This window comes from Podarcis filfolensis (assembly GCF_964270895.1).
Source record: "Podarcis filfolensis genome assembly, chromosome: 10".
Classification (NCBI taxonomy): domain Eukaryota; kingdom Metazoa; phylum Chordata; class Lepidosauria; order Squamata; family Lacertidae; genus Podarcis; species Podarcis filfolensis.
The window spans coordinates 59,341,948-59,364,735 of record NC_139612.1 but is presented as its reverse complement, the minus strand read 5'-3'; the positions used below and the strand labels follow the sequence as shown (position 1 = coordinate 59,364,735).

General features: G+C 45.7%; 2 protein-coding genes across 29 annotated transcripts in view; one reads left to right on the top strand and one right to left on the bottom strand.

The window, feature by feature from the left end:
- The first annotated feature begins 1,899 nt into the window (after nt 1-1,899).
- LOC310743050 (aldo-keto reductase family 1 member B7-like) lies at nt 1,900-19,194 on the top strand. Its single transcript, XM_083573137.1, has 10 exons — nt 1,900-2,098; nt 7,141-7,308; nt 8,147-8,263; nt 8,396-8,473; nt 10,229-10,351; nt 10,881-10,978; nt 12,506-12,587; nt 13,775-13,858; nt 15,287-15,369; nt 16,014-19,194. The coding sequence occupies exons 1-10, from the start codon at nt 2,033-2,035 to the stop codon at nt 16,054-16,056; spliced, it is 942 nt and encodes a 313-aa protein (XP_083429263.1). The 5' UTR covers nt 1,900-2,032; the 3' UTR covers nt 16,057-19,194.
- Nucleotides 17,009-22,788, bottom strand: part of CALD1 (caldesmon 1) — a 178,266-nt gene continuing 172,486 nt past the window's right edge. For 14 of the 28 annotated variants that reach the window (XM_083572665.1, XM_083572691.1, XM_083572668.1 and 11 more), the window contains 3 exons: nt 20,549-20,629; nt 20,342-20,375; nt 17,009-19,400 (listed from right to left, as the gene is read on the bottom strand). In XM_083572665.1, coding sequence (XP_083428791.1) covers nt 19,369-19,400; nt 20,342-20,375; nt 20,549-20,629 — 147 coding nt within the window. In that variant the 3' untranslated portion in view covers nt 17,009-19,368. Of the gene's footprint in view, nt 19,401-20,341; nt 20,376-20,548; nt 20,630-21,304; nt 21,360-22,788 lie in introns of those variants that run through there. The other 14 variants (XM_083572689.1, XM_083572666.1, XM_083572670.1 and 11 more) reach the window with 2 other exon arrangements.

Here is a 22,788-nt window from a genome sequence, read left to right as displayed (position 1 = left end):
AGCAGCATCCTTGTCTCCGGGGCCCTAGAGACACACCCTATCAGTATAAAAGGAGAGCCTTTTCGCCACTGTATGCACCAAGACTAAGCATTTAGGAACACTGAAAACACAAGGCGCTTCCATTTCAATAGACCTATGTGTAAGTTCTGTTACTTCCTTTAATACATCACAACTCAAGCCTCTCCAAAAGAAGGCATTGGAGAACTCCAAATCATCTGCCCATGTATGTGCCCAGATCTAGCCGAAAGGAAACACATGGAGATTTTCATCGATCATTGCAATGAGCTCATTATTATTATAATAATATATAATAATAATATATTATTATTATTATTATTATTATTATTATTGCAGATGTTTATCATAACCTTGCATAATCTTAGATGTGTGGCTGTGGCTCCCATGGCAGGACCCTGTACTTCTGGATTTCCTGTTACACTACTAGCAAAGAGAAGAGGCTGTTCCCCTTGTTCATATTAGCTGTTGATGGGAAGATCTATTCACGAAACAGCAAAGCAGAGTTGAGTTGAATTTAGTGGGCATATCCATATCTGCTTCCCGATGTCAGGGGTGAAGGGCAACATTCCCTTTGGGGCAGGCTTCCAAGGGCCAGAGGCACAAATGGTTGAGGCAATACATGTAAATTTTGCTTTCTAGTGTAACCCATGGCACTGTGGCCTGCAGAGGGCTGGGAGGCCAGCTGGCTAGCCCCAGCTGGGCTGTCTCCTTCCAGCCATCCCACTGGGAAGACCACTACCTCTGCTCCGTCATAAATCAGCAACCCGGGCTTCAAAGCCAGGGCACACTATCAGCAGATCACACTGCACACATAGAATAGGCGTGAGGCTTGTGGAAGAATACTACATCTACAGATTTATTAATCATAAATCAGGACAAGGAAACGTCTGTCTCTCTCATGTCCTCTCAGAGAGAACAGGAAAAGCAAAAGCTATACACAATGGAAGTTCCCAGCAAGCTGTGCTGAAATGTAAATAGATGTGACACGCAACAACTCCACACGTCTGCTCCTTAAGGTGGAATGGAAATGTCAACAGGCATTACCTATACAGACTTGCACACCTATCTCTGTTCAAGGACACTTTCCAGTCAGGCCTAAACTACCCAGGAAAGGGTGCAAAGTTGGACTGGTGGCAGGTGTGGCCTAGGAAGAGTCTCAAGGGCCAGATAGAGGCCAGGAGGGCCACATTTGGCCCTCACATCTGAGGTTACCCACCACTGCCTTATGTATAAACTCCCTGCAGGCAGAAAGCCTGTGGGGTGTGGATAAAGTATTATGATGCAGCAATAAAACTGCTAGCAGGTGGTTTTTTTTGCAAAGCTAAGCAGGGTTCAGCATGGTTTCCAACTGGATGGGCGACCGCGTGTTGAGATTCCTCCATTGCAGGAGGTTGGCCTAGACGACCCCTTGCAACTGTGATTCTAGGGCTTAACGGGATGGGCGTGGGTTCAAATCCTCACCTAGCAATGAATGGACAACCAGTCAAAGCCGCAGATTTGCCACCACATTCTGTCGGGATATGTGTGGACTGCCTTTGTTAGTGACCTTGGTGGGAGTGCAAAGGAAAAAAGATACAATAATATAGAGAGGCACGTTTACTGCCCTGGGCTCCTCAAAGGCAGATTAAGAAATCCCGGCGCTTCCTTATAGCAACCAGATAAAGGCCAAGTCTATTTTAAAAGTCTGCATGTTCGCACTTTCCTCCAGACAGCTTCCCATTCTCCTAAACCCGCTTCTTCCATTGCAATGGAAACTTTTTTTCGGAGCGGGGGGGGGGGGCGGTCATAGTATACAGAACAAATCAGGCGTTTGCATGGATCCTGTCCGGACCGCGCCAGCGCCACGCGCTTAAGCAGTGCGTCTCCGGTCCGGCCCGCCCTCCGCTCAGATACGCGCCGCGCTTCCGCGCTCTCCTGCCGAGCCGGGGCGGAGCCAGGCTGGTCACGGGGAAGAGAGACCCGCACAGCTGCTGCTTGTTCCCGGGGGAAGGAAGAGGCTCCCAGGGCGAGAGCCATGGCTGCGTTCGTGGAGCTGAGCACCAAGGCGAGGATGCCCCTCTTCGGGCTGGGCACTTGGCAGGTACTGGGGGGCAAAGCGGGCGCAGGGACCACCCGGCTGCAGCTGCTGCTTTTGCAGTTTGCCCTTTGCAGCGCGGCGCCTTCAAAGCTGCCCGGGCTGCAGGCGGGAGTTGCGCGCCTGGCTGCTTTTAAGCCTTTCCCCCATTTATTTCTTTTCCTTGCGCAGCTGGAGGGAGAGGGAGACCCGCTTGCTCGGCGGAGCGCTTAGCCGCCGTGCCTTTCCGCACGTCTGCTCTGCGCAGCCGGGAAAGGAGATCGGCCTTGCAGCGCTTTGGAGTGATTTCTGTGCAACTCTTTCCCTTCTTCTTTTTATTGCCTATATTCAGCTCGATTCGGGTAATATAAGGTTCATCCAAAACCGGGTGCGTGTCTATGACGAATGTTTCCTTTGAATTGTGCTGCTTCAGCCCGAAAGAAGCGTACAAGCCTCGTTCTCACGTGCAGATCGTTTTCTCGGAGTGCCTGCACGTGAGAACTCCGCGGCGCTTGAGAGTTGTCAAAGCAGCTGCAGTCCGGTTTTGCTTATTAGCAATTGAGAGGCGTGTTCTCCCCAAAGTTGCCTTGGTTCCATTTTTAAGCAATCCAAGGCAGTGGTTGTCGCCATTATCTTATGACGTGCGCGTCCAGGAAGTTTTATTCTGTGCCGTGATATCGAAAGTTTTTTTAGTTTTATTATTATTATTATTATTATTATTATTATTATTATTATAATCTTGAATCAGCTGGCAGCCAGTTTCATTGGATGGACAGGAGACCTAGTATAGGAGAGGGGGAGAGAAGAAAATCGTACTTTGTGCATGCACGTTCACATATGCCTGCCTGCCGCTCCCAGTGATTTGCATTTGTGGATGGGGCCCTTGCTAGCATCCTCACACATAGAACTCGTTTCCTCTTGTTGCCTCATAGCCCCTCAGTTCCAAGTGGCTCTCGGTTGTCAGTTCAGACGTTTTGCTGCCAGACATCACCTCTGAAGTGTTTTGCAGGACCTGGTGACTTGCGTGTGTGAATGGCCACTGCGGAATTCTTATCGGAGAGAGCAGTTTCCTTTCTCCTCAACTCCCCCAAAAGCTTTTCAGAGGAGTCAGTTCCCATGCAGTTTCCAGTCTTCCAAGTTCATAGTCATCAAGTGAGATACAAAAGCATCTCTTGTAGTTGCAATGACCCCAAATGAACAGTAAGCCCATTAGGACGGCCTCTCAGTTTCCAGTTTAGTGGCAGAATTTGCAGTTCACTCCTGACTTTACTCTTCTCGAACATTCATCAGCGATGTGGAATTCCTGGTAAATTTTAAACTGGAAAATGTTCCTGCACCCATTTTCCAATTCAAAACAATTTTCCTCTGCGGACATTGCACTTGGCATGAGAATTTTTTCCCCAGTGTTCTAGATTGTGATCCAGTGTAGCTCGCTTATTATATTTGCATTCAGTAGACAAATCCTAAATATACTTAGTATTTGTGGTAAATAGCGTTTGATTGAAATTTTAAAACATTTAAAATTTCTGAGGGTTTTGAATATTGAGGTTCAATTTATGTTTCGAATTCCTTTACATTGTATAATTTCTGGCATCGTAAGCTGCTTTGCAACCTAGACAGTGAAAAGCAGGATATAATTGTTTATAATGATAATTTTTAAAAAAAGCTAAATGCCTTGAAGCTGCCAAGCTTGGCTAACACTGGGTTTGCAGTTGGCACCCATCCATTGTACTAATGACTTTACGAAAAAGTAAAGCGCTGGCAAATTATCCATCTCTCATTCATGAACACACACACACGGCTGACTTTGCTCTTTGTTGCTGCAGAGGAATTCATGGGTAGAAATGGCAAAGAAGCAGATTTTGGTAAAACATGAGGAGCCCTGTTCCTAAGGGTAATAAGAGGCGTTCAGCAGTAGACTAGACTGTTTTGGGAAACGATGGGAAATACCTTTGAACAGAGGCTGGCCGACCATCTGTCAGAGATGTTGTAATTGCATCGTATGTTGAACAGGGAATTGGATAACAGCCCCCAGATCCCTATCAAAACTACAATGACCTAGCATAGGTCAGCGGTAGAGCTTCTGTCTTGCATGCAGAAGGTCGCAGGTTCAAACCCTGGCAGCTCCAGGTAGGACTGGGAGATTTTCCCTGCCTGAAACCCTGGAGAGCTGCTGCCAGCCAGTGTGGACAATATTGAGCTAGGTGGACCAATGGGTCTGGCTTGGTATAAGGAAACTGCCTTATACTGTTGTTGTTCTTGGCCTCTGTCTGTCTTGGGAGACCGTGGAGGAGTTTGCCTTTAGGGGTGACGTCAAACTGTTGCAGCGCCTGCATCCAATTGTGCTGCTGCAGATGCACCAGGGCGTCCCTTCTCTCTGTGCTCCTCCCAGCAGTCATTCCTCCTCTGGTCACTGCTGTAGATACACAACCTTGACCATCTGTCTCCAGGCAGTCTGAGGTCGTCAGCGGGGTTGATGTTGCCAGCCTTCATGTCACAACTGCAGACATATTTGTTACACAGAGTTGGTCTGCCAACGGGCCTGGTGGCAGAAGCCAGCTCCCCGTACAGCACGTCCTTGTACAGCACGTCCTTGGGGATCCTGCCATCTCCCATTCTGTGGAAATGCCTAAGCCAGAGTAGACTTTGTTGAGACAGGAGTGCAAACACACTGGGAATGTGGGCTTGGGAGAGCACATCCTGGTTTAAGACTCAGTGCTGCCATGTGAGGCCCCAAACCTTCCTGACGCAGCGCATGTGGAAGGTGTTGAGGTGTTGCTCCTGTCAGTCGCTCCTGTCGGCCTCGGTCCAGTATACCTGAAGGAGCATCTCCACCCCCATTGTTCTGCCTGGACACTGAGGTCCAGTCCTGAGGGTCTTCTGACAATTCCCCCACTGTAAGAAGCCAGGTTACAGGGAACCAGGCAGAGGGCCTTCTTGGTAGTGGCGCCTGCCCTGTGGAATGCCCTCCCATCAGATGTCAAAGAGAAAAACAACTACCAGACTTTTAGAAGACATCTGAAGGCAGCCCTGTTTAGGGAAGCTTTTAATGTTTAAAAGGTTATTGTATTTTAATATTCTGTTAGAAGCCACCCAGAGTGGCTGAGGAAACCCAGCCAGATGGGCGGGGTATAAATAATAAATTATTATTATTATTATTATTATTATTAGTTGTTGTCAGTTGACCCCGACTCACTTCCTTAAAGCAGTGTGCACAACATGCAAGACCATCTTGGTCAGGGATCAGCAAACTTCTTCAGTAGGGGGCCAGCCCACTGTCCCTCAGACCTTGTGGGGGGCCAGACTATATTTTTTTAAAAATATGAATGACTTCCTATGCCTCACAAATAACCCAGAGATTCATTTTAAATAAAAGGACACATTCTACTCATGTAAAAACACGCTGATTCCCGGACCGTCTGCGGGCCAGATTTAGAAGGGAATTGGGCCGGATCCAGCATCCAGGCCTCAGTTTGCCTACCCATGATCTTGGTACTGGGAGTTAGCATCACGTTTTCCCATACCCTTTTGGAGAGGCGAGCCATTGAAGCAGCTGCATTGCCAATATGCTTGTCCAGCTCAGCGTCAAGGGAACTGATTATGGTGAAACTCAGACAAAACAGTTGATAAGTCTCTGCAGAGCTTCCTTGGAGTGCCCTGTCAAGGCCGCATCGCCTGGAAACAGCACCTCTCAATTTATAGTTCGTAGAGAATTCGTAGTTAGAATCATCCGGTTTTTGGAAGCCTAAGAGTTGTTTCACGGTAAGCATCACAAGTTTCTTTCCCAAGGGCCTTGTTGTGGAAGCAGAGCCAAGAGGAAAACGTTGCCTTTCTCATTCTCTTTTGTTCAGCCTCATAAAAGTAATGGAAACAATTTTAGAAATATAAAGACATGTTTCTGCCTCCTCCTGTCTTGAGGCGGCTTGAGCTTCCTCGGCCACCCAAGACCCCCAATGCAACATCCTCTCCCCGTTTTTCATCTTATTAAGGGCATCTTAATTCCTTTTCTTTTTCTTTTTTTTGCAGATTGTGAAATGAGGCAGAAAGATCTGCTTGCCCCCCAAAGCCACAAACCCTATTCAGGCATCACTTGCACCAGTGAGACAAGCATGGGGGAAAATGGGGTTGTGGGGTGGTCAGGCGACTCCTCCCACCTTTGCCGTTCTTAGGCATAACTTCTGAAATGGGGAGCCAGTTCTACATCCAATGGGTCCAATAATAATAATAATAATAATAATTTATACCCCACCCATCTGGCTGGGTTTCTTCAGCCACTCTGGGCGGCTTCCAACAGAATATTAAAATACAATAGTCTGTCAAACATTAAAAGCTTCCCTAAACAGGGCTGCCTTCAGATGTCTTCTAAAAGTCTGTATGAGAAGCACTGGTCTAGGGTAAGTTTGGCCAACATGGTTTTGCTGACTCAAGAGTTAGCAGCAGAACTGTGGTGGATCAGCCTTCCCTGACCAAGAGCCCTCAGAATGAGTGATGGGAATTGTAGTCCAAAACATTTGGAGGGCATCAAGCTGGGAAATGCTGATTTAGATTGCAAGTCTTTGGAACAGGGAATCTGCCCTTTTGCCTGTGCCGCTCTGCAAAGCACCAGATGTATGGGTGGAAGTTTGGAATATTTGACCCAGGTTAACATTTTGTCATATCAACTCTATACCCAGGTTAGCATAACTGAAATCTAAAGGGCCCCAGCAAACAATTCCAGCATTCCGAGGTCAAATTGTTTTGCCTATTTGGAACTAGTTTTGTGCAAGCTTTTTGAAGCTAGCAACTTGGCCATCCTTTTCATTCTTCCCTGAAATTTGTTTTCCAAATTGTAAATCACATTGCTTGTTTATTGTGGGAATATATGTTTTCGGAGTGGGGGGGGGGCAGGGTAGTATGTGGGAATATTTGGTTTTTCTTTTTGTGGTAATGTTTGAAAATGTTTAATATGACATTTATTTGAATTGGGAATGTTTGTTTGTTTTAGAAAGAAAAAGGCAATTTGGTACATTTCTAAGGCTGGCAGTGCTTGTTTTGGTGCTTGAGAAAAGAATACAAATTTTGTATTTCAGGCACCTGTTGGAAAAGTAGGCGAAGCCATTAAATGTGCCATTGACCTCGGATACCGCCACTTCGACTGCGCCCACTACTACAGGAATGAGGATGAGATTGGGAATGCCCTCCAGCAGAAAATTAAGGAAGGGGCTGTGAAACGGGAAGATCTCTTCATTGTTAGCAAGGTAAGGTTGTTATTGCAGCAAGAAGATTCCTCTGAGCCCCAGCCTGAGGTTGTTGATTTTCAGTGAGAAACCATCTTGGGAGCACATTCTGAATTGGGCCCTGGCTCCTTTCCCCCCTTCAAAATAAACATGGCTGGTTTGCGTGCTTAAAAAAAAAAGCATGGCCAACAATGTATAGATTGGTCCTGAGTACAATCAACAGAATATTATTTTCCTATACTGTTATCCCTTTTGGCTACAGGTGTATGTGTGTGTGAGAGAGAGTGAGTGAGTGCTGTGAGGTGCATGTCTGAATGCTTCTTCGTGGTGAGAGTAAGGGAAAGGCCATCGTGAAGAAACAGACGCAAGGAAAACTAGCATGTCAGATATACAAGTCCTAAACTAGCTTTCTCCCAAGATTTTCTATATTTATTTCATAATGTCCAATCCGTTCTGCATTCAGAGAATACCCAAGCAGTGTGCAGAAATAATAATACGGAGCATAAAACAGTATTTGCATGCAAACAAACCCCAGTGAGAATTGAAAAGTGCAGAAATGGACCAATTTGGGAAGTGTTGGGAGAGAGGAAAAGTTCGACTAATGTCAAAAATGTAACAGAGAGGGCTTGCTATACTTTTTAAGCAAAGAGAATTGGACTACAATTCCCATCATTCCACTAGACATGCTGGCTGATGCTTATGGGAGTTGTACTCCAACAACATCTAGAGGGCCCCACGTTGGCTTTCCCTGGCCTAGGGTCTGCAACGGTTCCTTGCAGGGGTTGAAAGTGATGTTTTCTGCCAACTCCGCAGAGGAGACTGGTCAATGCGCTGATGGATTTCTTCTTCCCCTGCACAGCTGTGGTGCACTTTCCATGAGAAGCACTTGGTGAAGAAATCATGCCAGGATTCTGTCTCTGCGCTGAAGCTGGACTACTTGGACCTCTATCTCATGCACTTTCCCATGGGATTCAAGGTAACAGCAAAGCCCCTCATCATCCCTTTCTGCTCAGTGGACCTTGGATGTTGCAGGAAGATTCTCATCCCTCCCAAGAGGCGAGGTGGCCAACAGACAGAAACGTAACAATTGCCCTTTTCTCTCCACCAGGCCGGAGAAGATTTAGTTCCCCGTGACGAGAAGGGTATGGTCATCCCCAGCAACACGGATTATCTGGGCACTTGGGAGGTAAGCTTGACTTGAGCTCATTTCTAAGGTGCTTCAATGAATTCCATCTTGTGGTTGAGCAGGAAAATCCGGGATGCAATGGAACTTGAAGCAGCCCACTAAGATCTGGGACAAAGGTCTTCTCATTTGCAGCTCTATTCCCTGAAATCCTTTTTTCGATCTGAGACGATGAACATGGAGGCCATAATTTTTTTATAAGCGCAAACACAGGAAGATGCCTTACTTGTCCCATCAGCACTAAGGCAGCAATCGCAATGCCTTCTAGATGTTGCTGGACTACAACTCCTATCATCCATGCCCTTCAGCCGTGCTGACTTGATGGGGGTTGGAGTCCTAGAATTTGGAGTGCCCCAGGTTGGCTATCCCTGCTCTACACTGACTGGCAGCGACTATCCAGGGATCTACCTGCACATGGCAGGGATTGAACCTGGGATCTTTTGAAGGCAAAGCAAGTACTCTGCCAAAGAGGAACAGTCTCCCCCCAACTGAACAGCAGGTTTCACCTCGCGAGTGCTCTAATGGTGAGAAATACCAGTGTATTAATTGACTCATATTTCAGTCAAGCCTAGGCATTCCCAGTTCCAGTCAAGTGTAGGGATTTCCAGCCAGAGTTGAGCATCATTGAGAAGTGCTTGCCTGGGAGGTTAGAAGGTTAACTGGGCTTGGTTTCAGCCCTATCCTCTGCAACCCTAACCCCTTTGGGTTAAACATAGATGTATGTATGTATGTATGTATGTATGTATGTAATTTTGAAAATTTTCACTGAGAAAATAAAGTGAAAAAAGCAAAAAACACAACACAACGAAACATTGAAATTGTGATACAATATAATATATGGGTGTATAAGTAGTACAGTTATTTCAACAAATGTAAAATTATCATTAACATGTCATGCTTTTTATAAATGGACCCCAAATATTGTTATATTTATTCAGACACAGTCTGCATCTAAAAGCAATCTGTTTGTATGTTGCAAGAGTTGTCATGTCTTCTATCCATTGATCAGAGGGGGCCATGGTATTTTCTTTCCAATGAATCAGTACCTGTGTTTTGGCAGAAGGGCAGAGAGACCACGTACATTGACCCCGTATAGTTGGTATATAGTTTGAAATGATGCAATTATTATTATTTGTGTAATTATTAATTGCATCATTTCAAACTATATACCAACTATACGGGGTCAACGTACGTGGTCTCTTTGCGCCCTTCTGCCAAAACACAGATACTGATTCATAATTATTCATAAAGGAAATAGCTTATAAGAAGTAAACAAGGAGGCCAGATACAGGATAAAGGAAGTCTTTTATTTGGTTGTTTGTATTGTTGTGTGTTATGCTCATTGTATGTTATTTTCACGTTTAATGAGGGTGGATTTCTGTTTTGGGGGGGTTATGTTGTAAAATCCCAATAAAAAATAAAATATTAAAAAACGGGGGTAAAAAGAAAGAAAGAAATGATGCAATTATCTGACAATTTTAAATTTTCCCCATAGTAGTATTTCCAGAAATTTCTAAGTGTCTGACATTGCATAAACATGAGTTTCAAAGAAGCATTTTCCTTATCGCATCTCCAGCTGCATGTCATCATGGCTTTTGAGATGCTGATGATATTCCACCCGTCTAAATGGTTCACTTGGCCAGGGATGCTGTGCTCTTGCCATCTGTGGTTATAGCTTAGGTGTGAAAGTTTGTTCCAACACATAGGACCAAGGTGATGCCCTGAGCTTCATCTGCCTTCATCCCGCTCTCCCCTTAGGCAATGGAGGAACTGGTGGATTGTGGGCTGGTGAAAGCCATTGGGATCTCCAATTTCAACCACTATCAGATCGAGAAGCTCTTGCAGAAACCTGGCCTGAAGCACAAGCCCGTCAACCACCAGGTGAGTAGGGCTAGCATCTCTGCCAGCTTCTGGAAATGTTGCTGCGTTGAAGCTCCTCAGTACTGGGCACGGTCTCGTCAGGAACTGCCCCTCCACAACCTTACCTTGCAAGCTCCCCCAACACAGCTGAGCTTCCCTGCTTTCATGGATGTGGACATCTTGAAGCTGGTCACTGGCTTGTGTTTGAAAATCCTTAGCTGTGCTGCCTTCCTCAACTAGGCCGCATTCACACCATGCATTTTAAAGCACTCTACCACTTTCTGCAGTCACGGCTTCCCCCAAAGCATTCTGGGAGCTGTGCTTTGTTGAGGGTGCTGCATGTTGTTAGGAGACCTCTATTCTCCTCTCAAAGTTCCCCTCAAAGAGGGATTGACTGTTCATCACCTTCTTAGATAATGTGTGTGTGTGTGCATTTGTGTCTGTAGAGTGGGAGGTGAGTTCGCCAGTGTTTTGTCTCCCCCAAAGTAGGACATTTGTTCAATGTCAGTGCCTGCTAGTTGAGTAATCCAGAGTTTTCTTGGGCTTGCAGATTGAGTGCCACCCGTACCTTACCCAGGAGAAGCTGATCCACTACTGCCAATCCAATGGGATCTCTGTGACTGCTTACCGACCTTTTGGTGCCCATACGTAAGACTGCTTTGAATTAAACTTTTGGCGGGATGATAACATTCATTGTCCAGATTGTTTGCTTTCTGTGCATATGTTGTGTGATCAAGTGTATATGGCCATGGAGTCATTGTTGGGTCTGTGGAGCTTATCTAGTTAATCTCTCTACTGTTGTATTTATTTATGTGTTACCTGGTTTTCATATTACACGACAAAGTATTCTTGCAAATACAGAATCCCTAAGCCTAGAGTCTGCTTAAATGCCACCTGCAAAGGAAAATCTCTCACCTTCCAAGGTTGGCAGCTGCTGTTAGAATTCTTGCTCCGTGATTGCAGTCATGGGAATGTTGTCTTTCACATGACTGTATACAGTATGTTTTGACCCCACAGAGTGGGAAATGACGGAGACAGGATGTTTGTGTTACTGTATTCCGTGAAGTGGGACTATTGTCCTTTGTTCATTCTCTTTGCTGTCTTGAGAGAGAGGGAGCCATGTTGCAGTGCTCCGTGTGTGTTTATATGTAAAGTAGATTAGCCAAAATGCTGAGTTGCTGAGGTCTGTCATGCAAGCTGTGAAGACTCTGCGGATCCCTAAGTGTGCCGATGTCTGTTGGCATCAGTCGCTGTGATGTTTGGGCTGAAGAAAGCTTTTGAAGCTCCCGATCGATCGACCAGGAGGGAGGGAACATGCCAGTCGGGCATGTGTCTCTGCCAGGGTCCTACTCGAGTGTAGAACGAGCTCCTGACAGCTACTAGTTATGATGGCTTTGCTCTACCTGTGTTGTCAGAAGCAGTATGCCTCTAAATACAAACTACTGAATGCAAAGCACTGTTGTGCCTTGTGTCCTGCCTGCAGGCTTTCCATAGGCATCTGATCAGATGGTGTGAGAACAGGAGCCTGGACTGGATAGACCTTTTGACCTGATGCAGAAGGGATCTTCTTATGTCCTTAAAGGATGTTCCACAGCTCTTCTCACTTGGAAGTTTTTTCCAAGATTGAGGAAGTGCCATTGGTTCTAGTCCTTGGCCTGGAGCAACAGAAAACCAGTCTGCTCCATCTTCTTAGGTGACAACCCTCTAAATAATTAGAAGACAGCGACTCATTTGTAAGCATCTGACTAAACTTCCTAATGGTCAGAGCTGTTGAGTGGCAGTGATGGGCTCACCTTTGTTGGGGGCTGTTTTAAGCAGAGGCTAACTTAAGCTACCTGTCAGGGGTGCTGTAGTTGCAAACTGCAGAGCAGACCTTGGGGTTGGTTGAGACTACTTCCAAGCTCCCTTCCAACACCCAAAATTCTGTGAGAATAAAAATGAGAATTGTGTTACTTGGAAGTAGTTTTGCCTCTTGCAAGACAGCTACCACTGCAGTTCTATGTAGGAAATCTAGGTTTTCTGCTCAGTGTCACATTTGGAAGAGAACTAAGAGGATAACTCAAAGTTTCAATCCAATACTTAGCTAGAAGCCCCATTGAACACAGTGGGTCTTTCATTCTGAATACACAGGCATGGAATCACACTGTTAATGGGCGTATTGGCTTTATTTTGTAGTCTCAAGCCTGGGGACCCTATCCTGTTGGAGGACCCAACGGTTAAAGAGATTGCTACAAGGCACAAGAAGAGCGTCGCGCAGGTAAATATGCTGAAGGCAAAGAGTGAATAACGAGGCAGTCAGCCTGAGCTTGGATGGTACCTGATTTTTGCATGCAGATAGCTCTGTGGAAAAGCTGAGGGAAGCCTCAGTCAGTGTGGGAGCTTCTCCGCTGAAAATGTAGTGGAACCTCGGTTTTCGAACGTAATCCGTTCCAGAAGACCGTTCAACTTCTGAAATGTTCAAAAACTGAAGCATGCATTTCTGGGTATTCAGTGTTCGAAAGCCGAACGAGATGCTTAAAAACTGAGGTGCCACTGTAGTATGGTGCATCTGTGTAGTAATTGTGGGGTGAGGGGTGCAGATTCAGCTCACGCCAGGCATGTAGCCATGCCTGTATTTGCATTTGCAAATCAGCCCACCAGAAGGGGCTGATTGGGGCCTGCGCTGGTGGCATAATTGAACCAAGAGGAGTATTGCATTAGGATCATTGCAGAATGCTGCTTTTCACAGTGGTTGATTCCCATCTGGGCTTGGAAGGACTGCTTACTTTATTTTTCACTTTATAAGACGCACTTTTCCCCTCCTAAAAAGTAAGGAGAAATGTGTGTGCGTCTTATGGAGTGAATGCAGGCTGCGCAGCTATCGCTGAAGCCAGGAAAGTGAGAGGGATCGGTGTGCACCGATCCCTCTCGCTCTCCTGGCTTCAGCGATAGCTACGCAAAGCCTCTTCAGGGCAATGGGAGGATTGCTCCCTCTGCCCTGAAGAGGCTTGGCATGGCTATCCCAGAAGCCAGAACAGCAAGAGGGATTGCTGCTTTCGCTGCGCAGCGATCCATCTTGCTGTCCTGACTTGGCTTTGCTGGAGAGGCTCTGCGCAGAGAGGGAGAGAATATATTTTTTCTTGTTCTCCTCCTCTAAAACTAGGTGCATCTTATGGTCGGGTGCATCTTATAGAGCGAAAAATATGGTACTTTCTCCTTCTGAGGAGGCTGTTTGCTGTTCATGCAAACAAACATGAGAATGAGATGCGTAGTTTTGACTCTGCCATGAAGTAAGCCTTTCAGCCAATCCCCATGGCAAGATGATTAAAGGGGTGGGGGAGATAGGGAGACAGATTATTATTATTATTATTATTGCCACAGCTGTTGCTGAGTTCATTGGAAATCTGAAATGCTCAAAACATTGGTCCACCCTTGTTGGAAACAGGTCTTGATTTGCCCCTGCAGGTTCTGATCAGGTTTCACATCCAGAGGAACGTGGCTGTCATTCCCAAGTCAGAAAAACCACATCGCCTGGAAGAGAATTTTAAGGTAAAGGGGAATCTCCCTGCCCCATTCTTAATGCAGCCATGTGGATGTACAACTCACCTGAATCAAATAGCAGTTTGGGAAGGATTGTAGTCCAGTGGTGTGGAGAGCATATGCTGTGCATTTAGAAGGACCCAGGTTCAAGTCTTGGTATCCTGGAGTTCTGTTGCTAGTCGCAGTGGATGGTACAATGGTCTGATGTAGTATGAAAAGGATGCTGAGGAGCTGAATGGCTAATAGGTTTGTCCAGCCACCCTGCTGGCTGCTAGCTCCCGACACCAAACCCATAATCTGAGAGTATAATCTGTGTTCCCATAATCAAAGAGCATGGAGTGCATGGCCCCCTCTGAACATCCCAGTCATTACTTTTTAGCTTGCATTTGCAATGCACTCTACATGGGACTGCCTTTGGAGAAGACTTGGAAACTTCAACTGGTCCAAAATGCAGTGGCCAGATTGCTGCTTGGGGTTCCATTTAGACTCACTTTTCAAACAACTGCACTAATCCAATGTGCTCACCTTGGGATTTAGTGCTCTAAACAATTCAGGCCCTCAAAATCTGAAAGACCACCTCCTTCCCCAGCGACTCTCTTGGATGTTAAGATTGGCAGAGGGAACCTATTTGGGTAGTTCTACCGCCCACAAAGGTTCTGAGGGCCAGCTTGAGAGAAATGATTATTTGTGGCCGTCCCTAAGTTATAGAATGCTTTTCACACATAGGTGCACATTAATATTGTATTCCTAAATTGCTGTAACCTACCCTGGGCCCTTGTGGTAGGGCAAGAAGTCCAATTAATTACAATGGTACCTCAGGTTACATACGCTTCAGGTTACATACTCTGCTAACCCAGAAATAGTACCTCGGGTTAAGAACTTTGCTTCAGGATGAGAACAGAAATCGTGCTCCGGCGGCGCGGCAGCAGCAGGAGGCCCCAGGTGCTTCAGGTTAAGAACAGTTTCAGGTTAAGAACGGACCTCCGGAACGAATTAAGTACTTAACCCGAGGTACCACTGTACTTAATTAACAATTTACTGCATCTGAGGCAATGGTGTGTGCCAGAGTGGTACAGTGGTTAGAGTTGAACTTCTGACCAGGGAGACCTGGACTTAACTCCTGGCTCAGCCATGAACATCCTTACAGAGGATGGCACCCTGGGTTCCTTGGCAGAAGGCTGTGATAAAATGACAGTTACTAGGGCATTCTGGAAGTTTCCATGCACACAGGAGCAACTACTCTTACTCACAAACCATGCACACTTAACACCTTCCTCAGTAGGGATGTTGATGCTCTCAGTTTGAAAACGTGGCACCCTCTCTCTCTCTCTCTCTCACTCTCACACACACACACACCAGGTTACCTTGACATTTCATTATTCAGCCCATGGGCCGGGGGAATGTACCTCACTTTTTTCATCCTTTTTCAAATTGTAGGTCTTTGACTTTGAATTGACTAAAGAAGAGATGGCGACTCTCCTCAGCTTGAACAAAAACTGGAGAGATTGTGTGATGGCTCAGTAAGCTTGAAACTTCCATGCTCTATCTTTTTTTTAGTGGGAGGTTTAGGAGGGGTTATAAATCATTTTTATTTCTGTAGTGCGCCCACAGCCGCCAGTAGTTTCTGTTCCAAATTCTTTCCAACTTTTCTTAAAAACACAAAGCGCCTCCTCAATCATATATAATTAAAAAGTAACCCTTTCCCTGCTGCCTTGACATCCTGCTAAGCGTATGCTGTGGAATTTTGCCTGATAAATGCTTGACTATAGGCATTGAGAGCTGTCACACACAGAAGGGGGGGCCTAGAGCTAATGGGTTGACATAACACTGGGGTAGATTTTGGTCAAACTGTAGAATTAACTTAAGGGCAAGGGCTGTGTCTATCAGAGGGACAGTGGGGTTTCCTTTAATGGAGACATTCTTGTGGACAAATTGTGGGATGCCGTAACTCTGCATTTTCTGCTTTGAGATGGGTTTGGACTAGGTAACATGCAAAGTTGCGTTAAACCACTCTTAGCGTTGTATTTGAATTGCTGCAACCCGCCCAGGGACCTTAGGGTGAAGGGCGAGTAGCAAACTGATGATAATAATCCTCTCCCACCCCATGGTTTTACCTTTCATGAATTCAAACTCATGAAGCTTTTTCCATGTCTTGTTCTTGCAGTTCTGTCAATCACAAAGACTACCCCTTCAAAGCCGATTACTAAGAACCGAAGCTGCTCCGGATGTAGAATTGTTGCCTTTGGGACTCCTGCGTCGTGAAGCTCTAGTGCAAGGTACCTATTCTTAGCCTACCACTTTGGGTCTTTCATCCGAAAGAAGAGGAGAATATTCAGGCCAAGTGGAATGAACAACCAGAGGACTCCACAGAAGCAACACAAGTGGATGATGTTGTAAAAGGCTACCTTCCTCATCTCTCTCTCCCTCTCGCCCCATCTACTGAAGTTGGCCAAGTATTGAGTGTTGATCAAGGACCCTGCTAGAGGGTTCTTGATGGCTGCGATGCTTTTGCAACATCACTCGCATTGGGTGAACCCACCTGCAAGTGGGCTTGAGAGAAAAGCTTGGTTTATTCTGGGGATGGGGAACCTGTGGCCTTCCAGATGTTGTTGGGATTCCCATGAGCCCCACACAGCACAGCCAGTGCTCAGGGTCAATGGGAGTTGTAGTCCAAACAGCATCCAGAGAGCCATAGGCTCCCCCACCTGATTTATTTGAACCAGTTTTGAACATCATGGGAGAAGGAGTTTTCTTCTCCAGTTCAGATTAAAATCTGAGCCAGAGAAGAATTTTTGGGTCCTAATGCTTGCCTTACATTTAAAGTGAGTATTATGCACCACCCAGTTGTGCATTCTGGGCCAATGAAATCCAGACACCTTACCTGTTTTGTTACTGAGTGGTGTGTACCTTTTGGAAATAATAAAAATAATTCCCACACCAACACTTGGGTAACCTGATTCATGCCACCTGTTTAAGATCTTCTTCCCATTGCATCCTGTCTATCCTCATCCAGTGAATTGGGAGCAGCCTCTTGCCTGTGACCCTGCTCAGCAGACCCTGTGGTGACACAGAATGGGGCTAATACACACACACACACAGCCTGATCCCATCAATACCTTAAATTATTTGGCGGGGGAAGAGAACACCCAACCCACCTGGTAGACATACTGCATTTATTGTGAATTGCAGGTTCAACATACTGGTTTTATTGCAGATACTTGAATGTAAAGAGTCCAAAAAGTGTATTAAAAACAACAAACCACCACCAAACAGTAACAGACGGATCCAAAAGCCATTCACTGCATGATTTCATTCTGAAAGCCCAAGTGAAATTCAATATGTAAACAAGAAGGTTTTAAAATAAAAATAGGGCAGATGGAGGCAACAAAAACGAAAAGAAGTAACAAGGCAGTAACTGTTCCCAGGCTATAATTTGCATCTGAGAAGTGGGCCAGAAAACCTGAACAACCATAAACTTGAGTTGCCTATTTTTACTCCACCCGCCTAATTTATGGTGTAAAAGCAGAACCTTGTGCGATATGTAAATTCAAACCTAACTTTGTCATCCTTGAGGCTGCTATATATACAAGTCAAATAATATGGCTGTAAGTAAGGAATTTTGGGAGGACGCGTTGGGGACGCGAGCATCCCCTTCATCAACACCCCAGCTCCCAAAATGCACCCGGTGCAGCTGCAGTTCTTTAGGAGAGAACGTCCGCACAGGGTTCAATGGAGCCTCCTTCATCCCCACAACCCAGCTGGCCTTTGACCCTGCAGTACAAATAACTGGCGTGTTCAGCCCTTCTATGGCACAACACCTTTGGCCAAGGGCCAGGGGGAGGAAGGACAAAGGTGTTGGACGCATATAGCTGCATCTACAAGTGGCTGGACAATGCCTACTTTAAAAGAGACCGAGATGCATAGAGACCTGATAAAGGGTAAATCTAGCGTGCGGTAAGTTAGAAATAGTGTGTCGCCAACAATGTGTACGCGTGTCTCATGTGTGTTAATTACGGTAGTTTTATATAAATTAGCTACATTGTTTTATACAAGTGACATTATGCTTGACGCTTAATACCCTTTCCAACCCCCCCTCCCTCTTTAAAACTATACTTTTAATTACCCATTAAAAGGCATCTGATACTTTCTTTAAAAAACAATCTAATATTTCTCTTGCCACGTGCTTAATGGCAATTATGAAATCTTAATATAAAAAGTGTGTATTTTTTTTTTTGTAAAAACAAAAAAGTTGTGATATTGGCGAGTTATGTACGTTTATAACTAAATATAGTACTCTAGCGGGTATTAAAAGCCTTCTACCATTAGTAGTGCCTTACAGCTAATTTTTGTAAAGCTTTATGCATATATTCTAAAGTTGCAAGTAACCAAAATGACAACAACAACAACAAAAAAGGAGAGAGAGAAAAGCTATCAGTACCGCTGTCAACTGCAATCATCCAAATTTAGGTTATTAACTTAAAACTAGACGGGAAAAGGAACGATACCTTAAAGTACAGAGCAGGTTTCAACTGGGTGCCGATTTGACATGGGCAAAGTACAGGATATATATATATATATATTGTCAGCAAAAGGTATTTCTTCCATGCCTCAATCTAAAGTGCAGAAAGAAAAAAACAACAACAGGGCTCAATCCAGCTGTGGAACTGGGTAGAATTTGTGGGGGTTCCACAGTGGCCCGTTTCCTGTGGTCTCCCCAGTGGCATTCATTTTCACAGACTGGGGAAAACACTTGCCTCCTCTCACCTCCTGCTGTGTGGTTGACCTCATGCCACATTTTTCCTGGCCCTGCTGCAAAACAATATTTTTAAAAATACTGTTAACGGACCAGGCACTGTTGCAACAGAGCATCGGTGTGATGTACCTATGCCATATGCGATTACATCCCAAGGAAGATGCACAAATCGTGGGCTTCCAAGGGAGAATGCAACAGGGAATTAACGCCAAACCCATCTGTGTTCAGTAAGGAGCCAGCGGCAAATAGGTCGTTTACACCTCTGCCTTTAAAAGCCATCGAATGCTTTTAATTTCTTCGCCCCCTCAGTGGTCCAGACTGATCCAATCTTATTCCTAAGCATCATTCCGTTGAACTAGGACTGCATTTGGGAGGTGTACACACTAGAGGGCGCCCCTCTCTTACGGCACAAACACAGCCTTGCTCCGACACACAATTGGTTAGAGCTACTCAGTAGAAGTGTCTCTCGTTTCACAGCGTGGATTTCTTTTTAAGAATAAAGCTCTTGTTCGAAGGCACTACTATTAGGATGAATGCTTTAAGGCTGATTATTAAATACAGTGCTAATATACATGGTGGCTTTTGTTTTGTTTTTTAAAAAATGGGATAACGCACCAAAAAACACAGCGGACCCCCCCAATCCCCTCCCGCCCCCCCCCCCGAAGGCCTTTTGGTAAACTAACATAAATATATATAAAAGGAAAGGGACAAATTTAGCACTTCCGTTATTAAAAACCGAGTTGGTCCAGCATCATTGGTGAGTTTCTTAGGGCTCCTTTTCAAATTGTCTCAAACCTGCTGAAAGAAAGAGAAGTTAGGGGGTAGCAGAGATTCCTCTGACCTATTTGCATAACCAAGAAATCCTAAATTGTGACATAGACTGCTGATTACGGCATGGGTGAATCTGTCAAGATTTGGTTTCTTGTAGTTTCTCAGTTTTTAAGTTCAGTTCTCCACATTGGGGCTAAAAAAAAAAAAAAACTCCCCATGAAAATTCAGCAGCACTTTAGCGCAAATGACTCTTAATACACACTTTCTTTCGCAAAGCATATTTTCTCTGATATTTATATTTTTCCTGATATAATGCATTTTTGTGCACATTATTACTTGGCTGGCAAACTGCCCTACAAAATTCAGAGGAGAACAAATATCTGAAGTGTGGCTGTGTTTTGGTTGACATGGGTTTTTTTTGAAAAAGTTTGGATCAGGTTGATTAGATAGCAAACATAATACTACTCTGTTAATCTAGACCATGGGTAGGCAAACTAAAGCCTGGGGGCCGGATCTGGCCCAATCGCCTTCTAAATCCGGCCTGTGGATGGTCCGGGAATCAGCATTTTTTTACATAAGTAGAATGTGTCCTTTTATTTAAAATGCATCTCTGGGTTATTTGTGGGGCATAGGAATTCGTTCAATTCCCCCCCCCCCAAAAAAATTTAGCCCCCCCCAAGGTCTGAGGGACAGTAGACCGGCCCCCTGCTGAAAAAGTTTGCTGACCCCTGATCTAGACTCTTGTAACCAAACATCTCCCTCCACTATCAGAGAAAGGCTATGGGGGCTATTTATCAAACACAGAATGTTGTTTCTCACCCAAACTAATCTTAAATAGCAAACCCTGCCTCACCACAAGTGCTCCCTCGCTTATGCCACCGTTCCTGGAATCCACTTCTCAAAACTAGGGCCACCCCAGAAGCATGCTCACACCATGAACACCCCAAAAATATTGTTGTTTCACTTACCATTGGTCTCTGACTTTTTGCCGGCTGCTGTCACCTGAATTACAGAAGAAGAGCACAAAGTTGAAAGGTCAGGTCGGGTTATTTCTGTGCACATATAATCATAGCATAGTGTTTATTTCCAATAGATTGCTAGATACTGTTCAGAAGAAAGGTATAAAGAGATGAAAAATACCGAGCTTACAGAGGTGGCTCTTTGCGATCTCTTACCTTTGTGGGGGAAGTGACTTTTTCAACCGACTGCTTCTCCCAGAGGTTACGTTTGCCGGATACGTCTCCAGGTTTTAAGTCCTAGTTCAAAGAAGGAGACAGGGAAACAAAGCAAGAAGTTTGAAAAAGAGAAAGCAGTTAAACGTGGAAAGACTGCCATTTGTGCAATAGAACTTACGGTACCCTCCCTCCCATCATGTGCTCCCCCCCCCAAAAAAATCTGTTCTAGCAAGCTGGGGGAACCCCAGGGCAGATTGGGGCAGGGTGCTCAGGGGAAGGGAGAGAGGCTATGTGCCATGATGCAAGCAATGGCATAGTTTGATCCAAAAAAAGTTGTGCTTTTTTAGACCCCTTAAGGCCAATTTCATAAACAGTGGACACTCTGCAAATGTGATCTGTGCGGGAAGCATGTTCGCAACCCGAAGCGCTGCGTCAGCGCACATTGCGATTTGGCGCTTCTGCGCATGCGCAAAGTGCGATTTAGCGCTGCACATGCGCAAGCGCCGAAACCTGGAAGTAACCCGTTCTGGTACTTCCAGGTTTGGCGCAGTGCAGAACCTGAAATCGCACAACCCAAAGCGTCTGTAATCTGTGGTATGACTGTATGTACATTGCCATGAGTCTTTCATCATTTATTGAAAACGGCCCCACTGATGGAAACGTATGACTTGTATGAATGGAAGCCTGGTTACGACTGGGTCTGCAGGACTACAGGTTTTGTGGCTTAGCACGATGGTAGCTCAGAAAGAGATTTACCTGACTAGTTTAACAGAAAACAGCCAGTCCAAGAGAAGAATAGAACAGCAGGTATCTGGAATCCAGCCAAGGAGATGATGGTGAAAAGAGAGAAGAGAATAGAGAAATCAGCTGAGAAAGAGAGAATGAACTGGAGAAAAGGACAGGTTAGTCTTGATTCACTTCTGTTGCTCTTGCACACACCCACAGACTAATTGCAGTGACGATTTATGTTGCATGAAATTTGCTTTTCTGTGTACTGTGTACATCCAGCAAGGAGTTTTGACCAGAGATGGAGAAGAGCATACAAATTGACCGAAAATGGGGAGCCCTTTCCAGCCCAAGGGCTGCATTGCATCATGGGCAACCTTCCTTGGGGGATGGGGGCTGCGTATGCCAGTAGTGGGCGCGGCCATAGGCAAAAGTGGGTGGAGCAACAGGTGTGACCTTTGCTCAGTAAGCTATATTCCAGCCATGCAAAAAGTCAGAGGCTCCTACATCCTCGCAAGCAAGAGGCATTTTCACAATTCAAGGACACATTCCAGGCAGGCAGAAGAGCTTGAGGACAGCATAGAGAAGGACAGGGACTGGTAAAGGGCTGGATACAGATCTGAAGGGCCTAATTTGGTGCCCTGGCCCTGCGGTTCCCTGCATTGCAGGGGGTTGGACTCTATGATTCCCCATCTCTGTTGTAGGGAAACTGGCCACCAGGAACTAATGGTGGCTGCTACCATCACTTATTTCTCCCCGCTAGCATCTGGTAACTGGGGAGACACTGACTCCAAACATGAAGGTCCCACTATTATGATTAATGGCCCTTCTTAATTGCAGGGTCAATGAATTAGCCTACTTGATCCCCTACAGCCTTCATGCACGACAGCCTCTATCTTGCACTGGTTCCTTCCTTGCTCCGGCCATTCACAGTAACAAGGCACGTCCCCATGCTCAGAAGCCATGGGTATGTGGTGATGGCAAGGAGGAGGAGGAAAAAGCTACTCCGTATAAGAGGATCAAGCACTTCTACCACCACCAAAATACGAAGCCAGTAAAGGTAAAGGTACCCTGACTATAGGTCCAGTTGCAGACGACTCCGGGGTTGCGGCGCTCATCTTGCTTTACTGTCTGAGGGAGCCGGCATACAGCTTCCGGGTCACGTGGCCAGCATGACTAAGCCACTTCTGGCGACCAGAGCAGCGCACGGAAACGCCGTTTACCTTCCCGCCGGAGCGGTACCTATTTATCTACTTGCACTTCGTGCTTTCGAACTGCTAGGTTGCCAGGAGCAGGGACCGAGCAATGGGAGCTCACCCTGTTGCGGGGATTCGAACTGCCAACCTTCTGATCGGCAAGCTCTAGGTTCTGTGGTTTAACCCACAGCACCACCCACGTCCCAGAAATAGTACCAGAGTTCGTTCTTGTTCCCATTGTGTGCAGAATTTGTCCTCTTCTGGACTCGCTTCTGCTGGAAGTTACCGACATTTCACCTTGCTGTGTTAAACTGGAGC

Bases quoted from the DNA above. Each gene is read 5' to 3' on its own strand.
- LOC310743050 (XM_083573137.1), top strand. From the start codon at position 2,033: ATGGCTGCGTTCGTGGAGCTGAGCACCAAGGCGAGGATGCCCCTCTTC. The intron at 10,352-10,880 runs GTGAGTAGGGCT...TTGGGCTTGCAG, and splicing joins ACAAGCCCGTCAACCACCAG to ATTGAGTGCCACCCGTACCT. The intron at 12,588-13,774 runs GTAAATATGCTG...TTGCCCCTGCAG, and splicing joins ACAAGAAGAGCGTCGCGCAG to GTTCTGATCAGGTTTCACAT.